The 19,174-nt window shown below is 39.5% G+C and overlaps 1 protein-coding gene across 5 annotated transcripts in view; it reads right to left on the bottom strand.

Annotated features, from left to right (window-relative positions):
- Positions 1–211: 211 nt before the first annotated feature.
- TFG (trafficking from ER to golgi regulator) overlaps positions 212–19,174 on the bottom strand; it is a 33,918-nt gene continuing 14,955 nt past the window's right edge. For 2 of the 5 annotated variants that reach the window (XM_079766937.1, XM_079766941.1), the window contains exons 4-8: positions 17,396–17,542; positions 13,364–13,531; positions 8,520–8,660; positions 4,902–5,000; positions 212–1,036 (exon numbers count right to left, since the gene is read on the bottom strand). In XM_079766937.1, coding sequence (XP_079623063.1) covers positions 657–1,036; positions 4,902–5,000; positions 8,520–8,660; positions 13,364–13,531; positions 17,396–17,542 — 935 coding nt within the window. In that variant the 3' untranslated portion in view covers positions 212–656. The remainder of the gene's footprint in view (positions 1,037–4,901; positions 5,001–8,519; positions 8,661–13,363; positions 13,532–17,395; positions 17,543–19,174) is intronic. The other 3 variants (XM_079766938.1, XM_079766939.1, XM_079766940.1) reach the window with 3 other exon arrangements.

Genomic DNA, 19,174 nt, shown 5'->3' with positions numbered 1-19,174 from the left:
TCCCGGATTGTGAGAGGGATGTTCGACTGCTGGTTTAGGCCCGATCCCTGTAAACCGGCAGTAGGACATCCTTTGAGGGGTCCCAGATTGGAGAGGGTGCAGGCTGGGCTGAGGGACACCCCCCCCCCCCCCGCCCGTGCATGAATTTTGTGAACCAGGCCACTAGTAAATATATAATTTTAGTGATTAAATTAAACTACAAGACCACTAATTGATTCAATCATCTTTATTAACCTATCAATGTTATTACATTTTATACATAATATCTAGTTGTCTTTTCAAAGAGATCTATTTTTAGTACATCATGTTAATAGTACAAAGCCAAATAAGATGGCTAAATTTCAACCTAGCATTTTAATAACCTCTGGACAAGGCAAGCTAGAAAGTCAATCACTTTACACACATAAGAGTAGTGTTCCAAAATTACTAGGAAGCTGCTACACTTTTAAGCAGGGGAGGAAAAAAATTTTCATTTTGGTCTTTTGTTGTGTTCTAGCAAGTTATACTCTCAATTAACAGCAACAATGATATCATAAAAAATGCTCTGCTTTTTAAATTTCTGAACTTCAATACAAATTAAAATAAAATAATAGTATTGGAGTCTTTTGAGAGGCAAATAGCTAGCAGCTACATTTCATCAATGTAGCTGAGCCTCTTTATCGATAACCAGGTCCAGGTTGAGTATAGCCCTGACCAAAGGGAGGACGGTTACGTGCATACGGGTTAGGCCCACTTGGAGGAGGGGTTATGGTACTTGCAGATTGAGTAAAACCTGGTCTTGGTTGATAGGCCCCAGCTTGGCTTGGAGCCATTCCAGGTTGTGAGGCAGGGGCCACAGTATAACTGGTAGGCTGAGAAGTTTGGGTAGCGTAAGTATGTGGAGGGTAATTGCTCGCCTGGTACTGCTGTGGCTGTTGAGCAGGCAGTTGTTGAGGCTGACCAGAAAAGGCAGCAGCTTGTGCCTGGGAAGTTGCTTGCTGGCCATATCCCTGGAACTGCTGAGGTTGCTGGGGTCCAGTCTGCTGACTATAGCCTGCTGAAAAGGCAAAATAAATAATGTATATACTATCTTTTTCTGCTGATTAAAATTTTCCAGAGAAATAGCCTTTACTGTTATGGACCAAAAATGATGAGAAATTTAACAAACTTAATCCTAAGTATTTATATAACAAGTAAGGTAGTAAATTCTACCATGTAATCTTATTTCCAGACTAAATGGCATCAAAATTTTTCTAAACATTTTTTAAACCCACTCATCTTAAATTGAAACCTGTATATACATATTTCTTCACTACCAACAGCTTCTATACTATATAATCCCTGAGAGCATAATTCCTAGTATAGAGTAGATGCTCAAATGATAAAGGGCAGAATTAACGCAAAAACTAGTCATTAGTCTGGTTTTGAGGGAAAGCCTATTTAACAACAGTACCAAATAAAAACACATTAGAGAATTAATATTTTAAAATGAAACAATGGTGCTACAAATACATCTAACTGTGCTACTGAGATGCTTTAAAGGTTTAGTCACTCTATAAAAACTAAGCCATTTAAGAATAAACATTAAGTACCCATCTTCACAACCCTTAATATTTTCACTTTTTTTAAATTTGGTATCTGATTTTTTTTGCCTTTACAACTCAATATTATGATTTAGCAGTAATAATATAACACACAAAAAGCATACCATATTGCCCCACAAAAGCAACATCTATATTCATTATTTATTAAGGATATAATTTTTTTTTAAAGAAAAAGTCTGCTTCACTAAAAACTTTTATCTCTACCATGAAACACACCTGCAGCTACTTGCAATGAAACCTCTCCATTGACTGGAATCCTGTCAGCATTAAATACCAGATACATAAGAAAATTATTAAAATATGTACAACCCCGCACATTTGGAAAAAAAGGATTGAATGAATTTGTGTATATTCTGAACTCACCTTGAACCTGGGTTCAAAATTTACTCATGAAAGAAACCTTTTTGACATAGTCCATGAATAAAACTGGAAAAAGGTCAGAGGGAAACTGGCAAACCAACAGTGTCAAAAATGGTCCAATGCTACCACCACCACTTAGTCTCCAAGCAGAGTATTCAGTTGACTATTCCCATATCTCCCAATCAAATTCAAATTAATAGGACTAGTGGGATCAAAAATACAAAGACAATTTCAAAAAAGCTAAATTTTACTCAGAGTGGAGACCCTGACTAAAATCATTAAGAGCAAGCTTAATTTTAAAAAACTAAATCAAATATCTAATGCATTTTACTTACATTTTCTAAATACTGAACTAAAGTCAATTCGTGATCAAATTTTGAGTGTCATACAGTTTCTCCTATCTTCTACATAAAATATTTTAACTTAAATTTTTTACTATAAGATTATGGAAAAACAGACGGACTCAGCTTTTATACTGAAAAGGTCTATTCAACTTAAGACCGTGAACAAAAACACAAAAAAATTAAAACAAACAAATTTTAAAAAACCTTTCTTTTCATCCTGGCAAAAATGAACAAAAAAATCTAAACTGGCTTTTTCACTAAGGAGTCTGGAAACAACTTGATCCTTAATTATCTCTTAAGAGAGAGACTGACCCCTAGGGGCCTAAGATGCCATTTTCATTAGCAAACTAGTAGAGTCTTTGACCACAATGTGACAATACTTCCAAATTATATGTATAATTTCCCTCAAACCACAATCCCTCCCTTAAAAAATGAGTAACTTTGGTGAAGAAACCAGAAATCATAAGAAATGAAAATTCTGTTTTGAACAAATGAATAGTGGGATCATATGGTCCACAAAGCCTAAAATATTTACTATCTAGCCTTTTATGACAGAAAAGTCTGCCAACCCCTAGCTTGGTTTGAGAATGCAGAATGATATAGGGAAGTAATTAACTGGGTTCTTATCTAGCAACCCCACTGAATGGCTACACGTCTTTCGATGCACCACAACCACTCCCAACCCTAGTTGCCTCATTTCTAACATGAGTGGTGGGACAAAGTCAGTGGTCCCAACCTTGCTGACTTTAGAATGACCTGCAATGCTTCCAAAATACAAAACCTCAGTCCCACAAACTAAATGAAACAAAATCTCTGGGAGGAGGGCCCAGGTGCCTGTAATTTTCAAGGAAAGCTCTCCGGGTGCTTCTAAAGCTCTAAGATGTCTACAAATTACATAATTTGTAACATTTTGATTTTTCTTTAATTTTAAGGACTTGCATCCTAAAAATAATCTTCCCTCAAATATCATAATCCAAGTTTAAATTAATTCCACCTATTTTATATAATTAAGAACTAGCAGCTAACAGTTAAATCACTATACAGCAAACATAATCCAAATAAAAATTGCTGTATGTGTTAAGATATGTCAAACTGCAATTAATGATAGAATTTTGTAGTCTAGTTCAGGGACAGGCAAGCTTTTTTTTTCTGTAAAGGGCTAGATAGTGAATATTCTAGATCTTATGGGCCTACTAGAGGCCTGGTGCACGAATTTGTGTGCCAGTGGAGTCCCTTGGCCTGGCCTGCGGGATTGGGCCAAAAAGGCACTCTGACATTCCCAAGGGGTCCCAGATTGCAAGAGGGTGCAGGCCAGGCCGAGGGACCCCACTGGTGCACAACTGGGGCCGGGGAGGGACGCGGGAGGTTGGCCAGCCAGGGAGGGACTGCGGGAGGGCTCCAGGGCACGTCCAGCCCATCTTGCTCAGTCCCAATCAGCTGGACCCCAGCAGCAAGCTAACCTACCGTCTGCCCCCTGGTGGTCAGTGCACATCATAGAGAGCGGTTGAGCAGCCTTAGCGTATCATTAGCATATTACACTTGGATTGGTTGAACGGACAACCAGACACTTAGCATATTAGGCCTTTATTATATAGGATGATCTCTGTTGCAACTACTTAACTCTGCCATTGTAATTGTAATGCCAAAGCACCAATAGGCAGTACAAAAATGAATGAGTGCAGATGTGTTCCAATAAAACTTTATTCACAAAAATAGGCAAAATGTCATATTTGGCCTATAGTTTATAGTTTGCTGACTCCTACTCTACTTTTTACAACAAAACTCCATAAAATAGAAATTAGGCAAGATTTAGATAAACTGACTGTAGTTGAAATTTGACACTTAAATGTTTCATTGTAAAACAAGAGTTGAACATGAACTCTCTAGCAAATGTAAAAATTACCTTAATTGTTATAATCACTATGTTCAAAACAACTATATTTAATGTTCTTAATTGTCTGAATTAGGTTTTTACACAATTCTAATTTTTTTTTTTTTACCTGTTTCTGGTATTCCTACATACTTTGGAGTAATTTAAAAGCCTAAGTAGCTTAATTTGCTTCTTATTTACAGGGCTGGGCAAAAGTAGGTTTATAGTTGTGAATACACAAAACAGAGTTAATAAAGCTATTATAATAATCATAACCTGCATGTCTATTCCACACAAACCATGGTAAGCCTACTTTTTCCCCACCCTGTATTAAGATCACATATTTTTACAGACACTAAGAGTATACTGGGATTATGAGTTACATTAATGAAGTGAAAAAACCTTGCATTTTTGCAATTCTAAGTTACCTAAGGGTAAGCGGATCACATCAGAAGGAGATAACTTTTTAATAAAAACTTTTTAAACTACAAGTTATTAGAGAATCATCTACTATGACTGTTTTACTTGCCCACTGAAAAACTGAAATGTTGATTTACAATAAAATATTTATATAAAATGTTTTAAAATAAATAAAACAAATGTTATTTCCCTAATAAATAAATACTACCTGTTTTGACAATGTAAGGATTACAAACCAAGGAATTAAGAGCAAAGGATTAATGTTTAGTGAGTATAGCAAGAGCTCAAAAACCATGAGCCAGATCCTTCTGGACACCTGCTCACCTGAATACTGAATGCCATACTGCTGTGCTGGCTGAGGTGGTGCCTGTGGCTGCTGAGCACCATAACCAGCCTGCTGTGGGTACTGTTGATACATCTGACCTAAAAAAACAAGAAAAAGAGGCAGGTTTAACTCAGTAGAAAAACAATACCTTTAAGGCACATTTAATTCTCTGCCCATCCAAACACATAAACATACTGAGTAACAAAGACAGAAGAATGTTTGTTCCCCTTTAAATGTCAATGAATACACATTTAACAATTTAATGAACAATTTAACAAGTGTTTTCAAACCCAACTGCCAACAGGTATGTACTGCTAATGTTCAATAAAAATCAAGTGAGTCAAAAAACATGCCCTGGCCGGTTTTGCTCAGTGGATAGAGCGTTGGCTTGCAGACTGAAAGGTCCCAGGTTCGATTTCAACCAAGGGCATGTACCTTGGTTGCAGGCACATCCCCAGCAGGAGGTGTGCAGGAGGCAGCTGATCGATGTTTCTCATCAATGTTTCTAACTCTCTATCCCTCTCTCGTCCTCTCTGTAAAAAATCAATAAAAATTTTTTTAAAAAATCTAAGAGACACACACCATTAATAGCTCCCAAATCTTTCCTAAAACACTGTATTTGTCATCTAAAGGTTTGAACTTTTTTTTGGTTACCATATGAACAAACTCTTTGGTAGCAAGGAATTACATGGTATCATTCATTCCAGACCTCAAAGACACCTTTGGCATTTTGACAACAGTTTGCTTTTCCGTCATCTGAAGATCCTAGCCAATCATGTGGAATCTGAAAAAGCGTAAATAGTTCCTCACTGAACTTTTTAATAATGGTAGACCTGCTTAACACTGGGGATGTGTACTTGGAAATGAGAGTACTATTTATGTCAGTAGACAACAGTTCCTACAGAGAAACCCTTCAGACACTTTTATTAACTGTGATTTCCAAACAAATAAGTTTTTCTTGATTCACGTCTTTATCATCTTTACTACTTTACAGTTGTTCTAATGATGGATTTATCTCAATCTAATGCCTAGAGTAGCAATAAAGCTCTCATTTTAATATCTAGCTAGTATTTAAATCCTTAAAATTTTATGTTGACTAATTCTTTCAAAAATATTCAAACTATCTAACTTTGATCAAAAGACTGGAAATAAGTAGCCTGGCTAGTGTAGCTCAGTTGGGTGCATGTCATCCCATGCACCAAGAGTTCGCCAGTTCGATTACGGTCAGGGCACATGCCCTGGTTGCGGGCTCTATCCCCAGTGGGGGGCGTGCAGGAGGCAGCTGATAGATTTTTCTCTCTCATCGATGTTTCTATCTCTCTGTCCCTCTCCCTTCCTCTCTCTAAAAATCAATAAAAACGTATGTTTAAAAGACTGGTAAAATAGCACACTTTTGGCAGAAAGAGACAACTATTAAAAAAAGTCAACACAGCATCCAGTGCCACTTTAACTGTAACTGAAGTGCAGCAGGCAGCCAGCACTCACTTGCTTCTGTTGCTGAAAATACATCTTACCACCACATGTCCCCTTTATATAAATAGTTAGAGCACCACCTAGTGTTTGTTTTAAAGTGAAATGTGTACTTTTAAAGGTCCTTTTACCTATGGGCAATTCACAGAACCAACATTTAAATATCTGGAAGGCACCCGAGAGATCAGTAGCTCAATCAGCAATTACAATAATCCTCACCCACTTACCCACCAGGAATATGTTCCAAAATGGATACCTGAACCACGGATAGTACCCAACCATATATATATTTAGTAATCATGTTTTTTTCTATACATACCTATACTATATATAGTTTAATTTATAAATTAGGCACAATAAGAGATTAATAATAACTAATAATAAAATAGAACAAATATGACAATATACTGGAATGAAAGTTATGGGAATGGTTTTGGGGCCATTATTAAATAAAATAAGGGTTGCCGAAACCGGTTTGGCTCAGTGGATAGAGCGTCGGCCTGTGGACTGAAGGGTCCCAGGTTTGATTCCGGTCAAGGGCATGTACCTTGGTTGCGTGCACATCCCCAGTGGGGGATGTGCAGGCGGCAGCTGGTCGATGTTTCTCTCTCATCGATGTTCCTAACTCTCTATCCCTCTCCCTTTCTCTCTGTAAAAAATCAATAAAATATATTTAAAAAAATAATAATAAGGGTTACTTGAACACAAAGCACTGTGATAACACAACAGTAGATATAACCATATACAGTGTGGGTACGAACAAAAAAGATGACTCATATCCTAGTTAGAATGACTCAAGATTTCATCCTGCTACTCAGAACAGTGCCTAATTTAAAAATTACAAATTATTTATTTCCATTTAATATTTTCAGACCACAGTTGACTGCGGGTAACTCAAACTGCAGAAAGAAAAACTATGGAAAAGGAAAAACTACTATAATTAGCCAATCTGCAGAGCTCCAAGGGTATAAATGAGGCACCTCAGTGCCTGCTATCCTGAGCTTTTGGCACCTCAATTTCCTTCACATATTGCAGCAACTTTTAACCAGTGTGCCACAAGAATTTTTAAAACATGCAATACCTGACTATTTAGTCAGGGACTATGACCTCTTTCCCCTTAGATTGTCAAATAAAAAAATGACAACAGACAACACAACAATAGCTATCTGGTGTTAATGCCCTATCTTGAACCATAAATATATGTCATATAATACAGCTGCATCTTATTGGTAACATCACAGATTAAGGTTGCATTTGACTGTTTAATTCTTGGTACCAGAAATCCTTATATGGATACCTGATTTATTTTTAAAGTCACTGGAGCAAAAATGATAGGTAATTACTACCATTATAGTTTTTGTAAATCAATCAAAATTATACTTATTTTTTGTCAGATCAGCAAAAATCTATTTCTTGGTGTGCTGAAGAACTTTAGTAATTAGTTTGTGTGTGCCATGAGATAAAAAAGACTGAAAAATCACTGACACATGGCAATGACCCCCTTTTTATCATAATATTGTAATACTGAGCTTACAAGTTATATTTCATTCAGGATTAGATTTTCCTTTAAAACTACTGGTTTAGTCCAATTTTCACAATTTACAGTGAGAGAATATCAAAACCCACAGAGTAAATTTACTCATCCAAGCACACATCATTTAAAGAAAAAAAATTTGATTTTAAAATACACTTTTTCCCCTCAAAAGACATTATTAACAGTACTACCCTTAAGTATGCTTTGCTTCTATTTTTAAAATATTTTTAAATTACAAAAGTAATACACAGTTGCATAAGGAGGAAGGGAGAAGAAAGTAGCACCTAAATCAAAAGTATCACCTCAATGAGCCATCTCTTACCCTAAGGTCAACACTGACTGGTATGAATCCTTCCTGATCTTTCACCTTGTGTTTTATTCACATAAGTACTTTCTTAGGTTCTTTTTTCCTTTCAATAATCAAAAGCATACATAACATATTGTTCTATTTGGTGTGTTTTTTTTTACCCCAAAATATACCATATTAGTCAATCAAAATCTTTCCTACCTGTGTTCATAGCATGAATACAAGCATTTACCATTACAAACAACGCTGCAATAAACATTTCTGTATGTGTACTTTCCTGCACATGTGCTCTAAGCTCTATTTTACCTTCACTCTGACCTGCTTGTGTCTGAGCTCCTGTATATGGTGGCTGCTGTGGCTGAACTCCGGGGGGATGAGCTGCGGAGGAGGAGGAAGCAATGCTGTCAGGTGTTCCTGAACGGTCTTCTGCAGGAGCACTGGGTGGCCCTGGATGGTCATAAAAAGTCAGTTCAATTTCTAATGCAAGACCATTCCGCTGCAAGCTCAATTCATAAGTATGGTTAAAAGAGACTAAGAATAAAAGTGCTATACAATAAACATTAACGTAAATGCAGGATTTTACATTTAATGTATATATTTTATTTTTTTCCTTTGCTCCAGTCTCAAGAATCCACAGCTACAACTGGAAATCCTTCCCTATAAAGTGCAGAGTGCTGTATTTCTGAGTAGTAAACGCCCCCTGCGAAAACCAAAACTCGTCTCTGCAATACCCATGTCCTCCTTATCATGCAATCTAGTTCATAGGTCAACCAAAAGTATAATTTCATTCTTTAATGGATCATCACTGCCCATTAAAGAAAATACAGCTGAAACCGGTTTGGCTCAGTGGATAGAGCGTCGGTCTGCGGACTGAGGGGTCCCGGGTTCAATTCCAATCAAGGGCATGTACATTGGTTGCAGGCACATCCCCGGTGGGGGGTGTGCAGGAGGCAGCTGGTCGATGTTTCTCTCTCACCGATGTTTCTGGCTCTCTGTCCCTCTCCATTCCTCTCTGTAAAAAATCAATAAAATATATATAAAAAAAGGAAAAAAAGAAAGAAAAGAAAATACAACCCTATAGTTTGGTATTTAAGGATATTTAAATTCCTTTTCACATGTCCCCTTCAGCTAAACTAATCTATTCCCTATTCCACCAATATATGTATTTTTTTTGCCTCCATTTCATTTATCACTATTCCCTCCACTGTCCCATTTTCACACATCTAAATACAACAGTCTTTAAAACTCAGTTATAACTCCACAGTTCTAGTAACACTTCTTCACCCATAAATACTTTTTCCTCTTGTGAACTTCTATAGAGATACTTTTATTATGACTCTTACCAACTTCTGCTTTGCATTTCTGAGTAGATTCCACCTTCCTTTACTATAAGCTCTTTGACCAGGTTCCTTTGTGATCCTTTTCATCTGCCTCACAACCCCTACCTCTCTTATCCATGGAGCTACTCATATTGTTCCAAAATCATAAAGCAGTAAATGGAGAAAATTCACTAAAGTTCCATTAATGTGAGTAAAAAAAAGACATTCTGAAGACAACTCGTGATATGTTTACTCCTTTAAGTTCCTTTTGTTTAGAAAATACAGGAGAGTGGTTAAAAGCACAGGTTTTGGAGGCAGACTGCCTAGGATCAAATCCTAGTATTTCTACTACTAATACTAATTCCTACTCCATAAGGTTCTGTAAGAATAAGTTACAAGTGTTTATAAAAGTGATTATTTAGCAAGAGCTTATTAAAGTATTAGTGGCCCGGTGCATAAAATTCGTGCATGGAGGGGGGGGTTCCCTCAGCCCAGCCTGCACCCTCTCCAATTAGGGGCCCCTTGGGGGACATCCCTCTTGCAATCTGGGACTACTGGCTTCTATCCGCTCACCTGCCTGCCTGCCCGATCGCCCCTAACTGCCTCTGCCTGATTGCCCCTAACCCCTCTGCCTACCTGCCTGATTACCCCTAACCTCTCTACCTGCCAGCCTGATTGCCCCCAACTGCCCTCCCCTGCCAGCCTGATTTCACCCCCAACTGTCCTCCTCTGCCAACCAATTTGGTTTTGATTGGTCGGTTTCTATGCCAGTCAGCATCAAAAGCTCCGCCTCCTAGGAAGCCATTGGCTCCTCACAGTTCACTCAGACTTAGTTCTGATTGGTCGGTTTCTATGCTAGTCAGCATCTCTGGGCTTGTCAACGGGGCCTGATCAGAAAGGCAGGGCTGATCAGCAGCCTGGGTGGAGGCCTGGAGAGAAATGGAAGCGTGGCTGTTGGCCAGGCCTGGAGAGAAAGAGGGGGGCAAGTGCTGATCAACAGCTGCCACAAAGGCTATGGATCAGACCCTGCTTCTCTCTTCAGGCCTCTCTCCGGGCCTGATTCACAGCCCTCTCAGCAGTCAGTGCTGGGTCACTGAGCCTGCAGCCACAGCAGTCAGTGCTGGATCGCCACGGTAACCCAGTGCTGACTGCAGGACTGACTTCCCATTGGTAGAGCCTCCGGTCATGATGGACCCAGGGTTTTTATATATTAGGATTACCACTTATAAAGCTCCACATAAGTACTTGCTTGCTATTGCCAGCAGACTAATTTCCTTGAGGGCAAACACCTAACCCTTGCACTAGTATATCCCAGAACTTAGCACTTTATTAGGCACACAGTTGGCAGCTGACAGTCCAGATTTGATGAGAACCTAAACTAAGATTAACAGCAGTGGTAATACAAGAGAAATTGATGATTACCAGAGTAAAATGGCTGACTGCTCCTGTGTGCCTCCGTTTCACTGACACCTACACACATGTAGACAAATTCATATACACATCCCTTCTATAAAAAACACTGTTATTAACCTTAAAAAATTCATTACTTTGAGGGCTCTTTTCTCCCTTGCACGTAATTAATGTACTTTATCCAATCTGTAATACTTCATCCTTCCTTCCCATGTCCATTCACTATTATAGCTGAGTTTTTCACCACATCATACCGGAATAACTACAAAGTATTCTGACATTTTCAATGTGTATAGTTTTTGTATTTCAACACACAAAGCTACCAGAAAAAATGGTCTGCAAATAATGTGATTGTATTAACCATAATATTCTGGCCTGGCACATAATATATCCTAATAAAAAATTTAAGACTGCTCTCATATATAATTATTTACTCCGCTCTCTGGCATTTCTTGAAGTTTTAAATATAAGAAGCTGTAATATTAACTCATTTCAGTTGCTTTAAAAATGTGTTTTTCAGCTGTGTCATTTGTCTATAGCCTCCTTTTGCCAAGAACATACATCATATACAAATAAGAGTCTCTTCAGAATTTTACAATTCTCTCTAGTGAATAATCTCATAAAAGTATCAAAGAAAAATAAAATTAACAGACTGAATCTTACATTTCTAGTTAATAATGGCAAAGTAAACTAGTTAGGTAAACCCTTTCACGGGTAACAACTAAAAACCTGAACAAAATAGAAGAAAACAACTATTTAAAATCACTGAAAGTCAACCAAATGTCTGCAGAAATCAGAGTTTACCCCCAATGGGATTACAATGGGAAAGAAATGCAAGCCTTGACTTCTGCAGCTCCAATAGAAAGCCAGTGTTAACTTCATGGCTAGCCAAACACCTAGAAATTTGAAGGCAAAATCCTTAAAGTGAGAGACCACCAACAAAGGAGTGAGACCAAAAATCTGAGTATAAACCAACTCCCAAATTCCCAGCTGACCAGAGTTAGGAGTAGAGCAACAGACAGCCAAGAGGGCTCAGAAAAAAAGCAGCACCTAGAGCTGAAAGAACTGAGCAGAGATGTCAGCGGCTATACTCTGTGGGAAGACAAAATGAGCAATTTGAGTCCATACAAGTTAACTACCTGCTAGAGAACAAGTAACAAAAAAATTCTCAAAAGAACCGAAAAGAATGCCAAGTCATTACAACATATTAACCACGATGTTCAGTTTTCAATCAAACACTATCAGACATACAAAAGATTAGAAAAAATGTGCCCATACTCAGGGGAAAAAGGCAGGCAAAAGAATGTGACTCAAAATTGGCCCAGATGTTAGATATAGCAGACAAACATTTCAAAGCAGCTATTATAAATATTTTTTAAGAACTAAGTAAAAATACATTAAATTAGTTAAAATGAAATAATCTTAATGAATGTAAAGGTAAGGAATCTCAACAGAAAAAAAAAAAAAAACTATAAAAAGAACCAAATGGAAACTCTAGAGCTAAAAGCAAAAGACAATTCTCTAGAAAGGTTCAATAGCAGAATGGAAATGACAGAAAGAACCAGTGAACTTGAAGAGAGTTCAATAGAAATCATCTCAACTGAAGAATAGAGAGAAAAAACAGTGGGGGAAAAAATGAAACTCAGAGACCTATGGGACAATATTAAGCTCTACAATATATGTGGAACCCCAAGAGAAGGAAGCAAAAAAATGTTGAAGAAATAAAAAATTAAAAGGCAGAAATCACAGTATAGTGTTATAATATTTAAAATATTCATATAGCCTGGCTGGCGTTGCTCAGTGATTAAGCACTGACCTATGAACCAGGAGGTCACGGTTCAATTCCCAGTCAAGGGCACATGCCAGGGTTTCAGGCTTGATCCCAGTAGGGGGCATGCAGGAGGGAGCTGATCAATGATTCTCTCTCATCACTGATGTTTCTCTCTCCTTCTCCCTTCCTCTTTGAAATCAGTAAAAATAATTTTAAAAAGTATATTCATATAAAAGCACTTTCTACACTAAAGCAATTTAACCAGAAATGTACATTTAAATTTCTCTAATTTCTGATCAGAAGAGAGACCAAGACAGTAAATATAATTTAATCATGAAATGATAATATTTTTAAAAAATAAGATTTCTGATTTCTACTTTTGATAAAATTTACCTAAACCAAACAGTGATTATTCTATGAAGAGGAGTTTTCTACTAACTGGGAGAGGGTATGAGAAAGTTTTCTGGGAGCTGGAAATCACCTACATCTTGATATAGCTGGGGTTTTATATAGGTGTATACATATGTAAAATTTACTGAACCTTAAGATTTGTGCACCTCACTATATCCAAATTATCCTTCTATTAGAGAAAAAAAGGGAGGGAAGGAAAGAGAGACCAAATTAAGAATGGGAGGAAGGAACTAACTTACCTGAAACCTGATCATCTGTTAAGCCAAACGCTGACATGACATTTTTACTGATTTCATCTTGGTTTTTTAAAGGATCAAAAGCTGACATACTTGCTGCCATAACCTGAGTAGACTGTTTTCCAGAAGAATCAGAAGCAGCAGGCTTTTCTTCCCTACCATCCATAGTATCTATAAGAGAAAAAAAAAACAAAACTTGTTTCCATTTTATCTATACTCACTAAAGGCTAACAAAAAGAAGATAGGGAAATACAGGGTGGGGCAAAAGTTAGTTTACAGTTGTGAGCTCACAAAACAGTTTATTCTTGTATTATTACTTATTCATTACTATATTATTTCCCATATAAGCAACTGTAAGCCTACTTTTGCCCACCCTGTATATAAGTGTATATAGTCTGGAATGTTAACAGTAAGTATTTCTGAACACAAGATTAGAGATCATTCTACTTTCTTCTTTATGCTTATTTACATTTTTAATTTTTAAATTAGAAAAAAATAGTCAAAAAGAAACAAGATAAATAACAGCTTTTTCAAAAAATTATATCAACATTTTTCCCTAAAAATTATCCGATGAAAAAAATATATATAAGCTCCTTAACAAACAAGAGGAAAAAAAATATATTACTTTTGTTTTGTTTTGTTTTTTTAGTTCTTGGAGCCCCAAGACCTATACCCTAATATCAGACACATACTGGACACTTACTTTGTAAAAGGAGAAGATATTAACTAAAGTTACAATTATCAACGTTTATGTTTTATTTCTACTTGTCTACTGGTCTATTACTAGATTACATGAAAATCCCAAGCCAACCAATACACTAAAAACATTATTTTAACTTGATATGTTTCTGTTTCAAATACTTATTTAATTAAATCCTTACAGACAAAATGAAATGTGTTTGGGATCTGCTCAAAATAATATGGGAGGAGTGGAAATCTGGTGGAGCAGGCGTCCTCAAACTACGGCCCGCGGGCCACATGCGGGTGTTTTTGCCACTTTGTTTTTTTACTTCAAAATAAGATATGTGCAGTGTGCATAGGAATTTGTTCATAGTTTTTTTTAAACTATAGTCCAGCCCTCCAACGGTATGAGGGACAGTGAACTGGCCCCCTGTTTAAAAAGTTTGAGGACCCCTGGTGGTGGAGTATAGATGACATGATGATGACTACGACTTGAAGTTGGGTGTAGGTTCATGGGATTCATTACAGTATTATGTCTACTTTTATATAAGTTTAAATTTTCCATAATATACTATTTTCAAAATGGAAAAATAGAATTTTAAACATTATGAGCAGGGTACATTTAAAACCATTTTTTTCTTCTAAGGATACTAAGGTACTCAATAGGTATTTATACTACTACTTTGTAAAAGTAAAGGGATTCAAGAATAACCTACATTTCACAAATAGGAACCTGAGGTCAAGACAAAGAAAGATATAAAAACAGAACAAAATATACAAGTAAAAAGAATATTGCTAACGATTTACTCAATTAACAGTTAGTAATCAATTTTTTTGTTACCAAGCAAGTAAATAAACATGTCATTAGATCACATCCTTAATCAAGAAAAATTTATCTTGTAAAAGAAAACATAAGTACTAAGGGGAATATAAGCACATAAGGGCTTGTATCTCTCATTCATTCCTATCATTCCACTGGTTACACTAACATTTCCTAAATTTCTAAAAGAAAACTCCTACGAATACTTCTTTTGAATACTTCTTTAAAATAAGTCCCCCAGTTATCCATCATCCTCACCAATTTTCCTTCCTCTAATTCCAAGGCTACACCCCAAGAGCATATCACATCAATCTTACAAATTATTCATCCTCACACTACTACCTTCCACTACCTATGCATCCTTCCAATTGAAAAACTAAATACATCAGAAAACACAATATATGTCCACCCGCCTACTAGTTGCTCCGTTAGCTAGCTGCTGGAGCTACTGAAACAGGTCAATCAGTATCTAAGGTAGCCTCCGCATTATCTGCTTCATAGAGGAAGCAAGTGTCCAAGAACCACTGCAAAGGTAGAGCACTGAAAATCATAGATAGCTGTATATTTCTGTCAGTTCCAAATTTACTGATAAATCTTGTTTTATCTGAATGTAAATAGTACATGTCATCTGTAAAATGGAAAAAAAATTCATTTTTCTTTGCATATTTTAATTAAAAATTGTTAAGATAAACTTTATAATACGCCATTTGAATATACTAATCTAGGTTTGTTTTTTTTAAATCTTCATCCAAGAATCTTTTTTCCACTGATTTTTAGACAGAATGGAAGGGAGGGAGAAGTGGGAGAAAGAGAGAGAAACACCTACTGGTTGCCTCCCACTCATACCCTGGGCTGTGGATGGATCCTATAACCAGAAGTTATGTGCCCTTGACCAGGAACCCCTGACTGGGAATAGAACCATGACCCTTTGATCCAACACTCTAACCACTAAGCCAAACCAGCCAGGGCTAGAATTATTTACTTGAAACTACTTGCATACCAATTGAAATGAAATTATTTCAATTCCTAAGATTCATTAACTAACCATTACACTGAAAAGGACTCAAGAGTCTAAGGGGTTTGAAAAATGACCTATGTCACAAACCCAGAAGTCTAAAACTAGACTGAAACAGTCACCAAGAGAGCACTTTAAAAATGGAATTCCTGGGTCCTGCTCTGCAGTAGGCCTATAATAAGACCTAGGACTCTTATCTATTTTTATAAAAGCCTAAGCGACCATCGCAACCGAAAGGACAACCGAACAGGCTGCATGGGGTGACCAGGCCAGCAGGGGTGTTAGTGAGGGGCGACCAAATGACCGAGCAGCAGGCTATGTGGGGCGACCAGGCCCGCAGGAGAGGCAGTTGGGGACAACCAGGCCGGCAAGTGGGGGAGGCAATGAGGGGCGACCAGGCTGGCAGAGGGAAGCAGTGAGGGGTGACCAGGCCAGTGGCGGGCGGGGGAGTTAGTGGCAACCAGGCCAGTGGGGGCACAGTTGAGGGTGACCAAGCTGGCAGGGGGGTTAGTGAGGGGCGACAAAACGACCGAGCACAGGCTGCATGAGGTGACCAGGCCGGCAGGGGGGTTAGTGAGGGGCGACCAAACAACCGAACAGCAGGCTGCATGAGGTGACCAGGCTGGAAGGGGTGTTAGTGAGGGGCGACCAAACGACCGAGCAGCAGGCTGAGTGGAGTGACCAGGCCAGCAGGGGGGTGAGGGACGACCAAACAACCGAGCAGCAGGCTGTGTGAGGTAATCAGGCCTGAAGGGGGGTTAGTGAGGGGCGACCAAACGACCGAGCAGCAGGCTGCATGGGGTGACCAGGCCGGCAGGGGCAGGTAGTGAGGGACAACCAAATGACCAAGCAGCAGGCTGCATGGGGTGACCAGGCCTGCAGGCGGGGCAGTTGGGGGCAACCAGGCCGGCGGGGGGGCAGTTGGGGGTGACCAGGCCAGCATGGGGACAGTAAAGGGCAACCAGGACGGCATGGGGGGCAGTAGGAGGCGACCAGACGGTGGGGGGGGGACAGTTGAGGGGGACCAGGCTGGCGGGGGGAGGGGGCAATTAGGAGCAACCAGGCCAGCGGGGGAGGAGGGGCAGTTGGGGGTGAACAGGCCAGCAGTGGGGCGATCAGGTAAGCAGGCAGGCGAGCAGTTAGGAGCCAGTGGTCCCGGATTGTGAGAGGGTGTAGGCTGGGTGCAGGTCCTGGGGATCAGGCCTAAAGCAGCAGTCAGACATCCCCCGAGGGGTCCTGGATTGAAGAGGGTGCAGGCTGGGCTGAGAGGACCCTCTTCACCCCCCCACCCCAATCACAAATTTCGTGCACCAGGCCTCTAGTTAGTATAAAATCCCCCAATAATCCTGATGAACAGCCAGGTTTGGGAATACACATATGAATATTAGCAAAGGCAAAAATAAAAAGATATGACAATGGGAGTGCCATCCGAACTCCTACTGAAGAGTATTTTGTTTTGTTTTAATCTGCAAAATGATGTAAGGATAACTTTTTTTTAAAAAGTGGGGTCACAGTCTACCATTTTCAGGAATACTGGTGGAAGGTCCTGGTTCACCAGGTGGTTCCAAGCTATCCAATAAGCGATTCACTTTATTTCGAAGTTCTATGAGTTCTCGACGGAGATATTTCACCTGACTTGATTCAAGGGGTCTTGGTTGGCCATTAACTGAAATAAAAGAATTAATTTAGTTAAAATTAGGAAATGTACATTGTATATATACAATAAATGTAAAGTACATTGACAGACTAATATGCACTAAGAAAAAATAAATATAATTTCTTTAAAAAGTGAAACAAAATCAAACAAGATACTTATTAATGTCACTTGAATAGTAAGAATTATTTATTGCTAATAATTTACTTTTTCGAAAAAAATACATATTCATTAGTCTTTGCTGATGCCATATCTACAGCTTATGATCACATTCTTTAAAAAGGTTTCTTAGAAGAATTTAATGACAGTAAAATAAATTAAAACCTAAAGAAAGCTCTGATATCATTTCTTTAAATTTTTATTATGAGAGTATTACACATGTCCCCCTTTTTTCCTCCATTGCCCCTCCTCCCAGTTCCCATCCCACCCCAGGCCTTCACCACCCTATTGTCTGTGTCCATAGGTAATACATATTTATCTACACTAATAAAAGAGTAACATGCAAATTAACCATCACTCTGCTATACCAAGCCACGCCCACCAGCCAATCAGGAGCAAGTATGCAAATTAATCCAACCAAGATGGCGGCAGCCACGGAGCTGGAGAGAGCAGGAGGCTTGGGTTGACCCTGGCAATGGAGGAAGCCAAGCTTCCTGCCCACCCTGGCCTCTGCTCAAGGCTACAAAGTTTCAATTATAGAAGATAAATAAATCCCAGATACCAGGGCCTCCACTTGGGTCGCCGGGGGGCGTAGCCAGCCTGAAACCACCACAGGCCCTTGGCCCAGGCCGTCCCATGCCCCAAGGGAACCCCCACCCTGATCTGGGACACCCTTCAGGGCAAACCAGCCAGCCCCCACCCATGCACCAGGCCTCTATCCTATCTAATAAAAGAGTAATATGCAGATTGACCATCACTCCAACACACAAGATGGCTGACCCCATGTGGACACAAGATGGCAAGCAGGGGAGGGCAGTTGAGAGGGACCAGGCCTGCAAGGGAGGGCAGTTGGGGGCAATCAACCCTGCAGGGGAGGGCAGTTAGGGGTGACCAGGCTGGCAGGGGAGCAGTTAGGTATCAATCAGGCTGGCAGGGGAGTGGTTAGGGGGTGATCAGGCTGGCAGGCAAAAGCGGTTAGGGGCAATCTGGAAGGCAGGCAAGCAAGCAGTTGGGAGCCAGCAGTCCTGGATTTTGAGGGGGATGTCCCAGATTGGAGAGAGTGCAGGCTGGGCTGAGGGACACACCCTCCCTCACCCCCCCACCCATGCCCAAATTTCGTGCACCGGACCTCTAGTATATATATAAAACCCTAATATGCAAATAGACCATACGGCAGAACAACTGGTCACTATGATGTGCGCTGACCACCAGGGGGCATGTGCAGAACACGGCGGGCATCAGTTGCAGTGGGATGGTGGAGCAGGTGAGCAGAGGCACCAGACCAACATGGGGCGCCAGTTGCTGTCATCAGGGAGAGCCTCTGGTGGTGGTTGCTGAAAATTCTTTGTTCCCACATGCCACGATCCTTCCGGCTTCTCCACCTCCCCCTGCTCCTGAGGGGAAATCGGAGCCAGCAGCCGCCTCTCGTACCCACTGCAAGCACCTGGCACCAGTCCCAATCACTCGGCACCATCAGCGGGTGTG

Source organism: Cnephaeus nilssonii (genome assembly GCF_951640355.1).
Source record: "Cnephaeus nilssonii genome assembly, chromosome: 3".
NCBI lineage: Eukaryota > Metazoa > Chordata > Mammalia > Chiroptera > Vespertilionidae > Cnephaeus > Cnephaeus nilssonii.
Note: the sequence above shows the minus strand (reverse complement) of the source record. Positions and strands in the feature narration are given on the sequence as shown.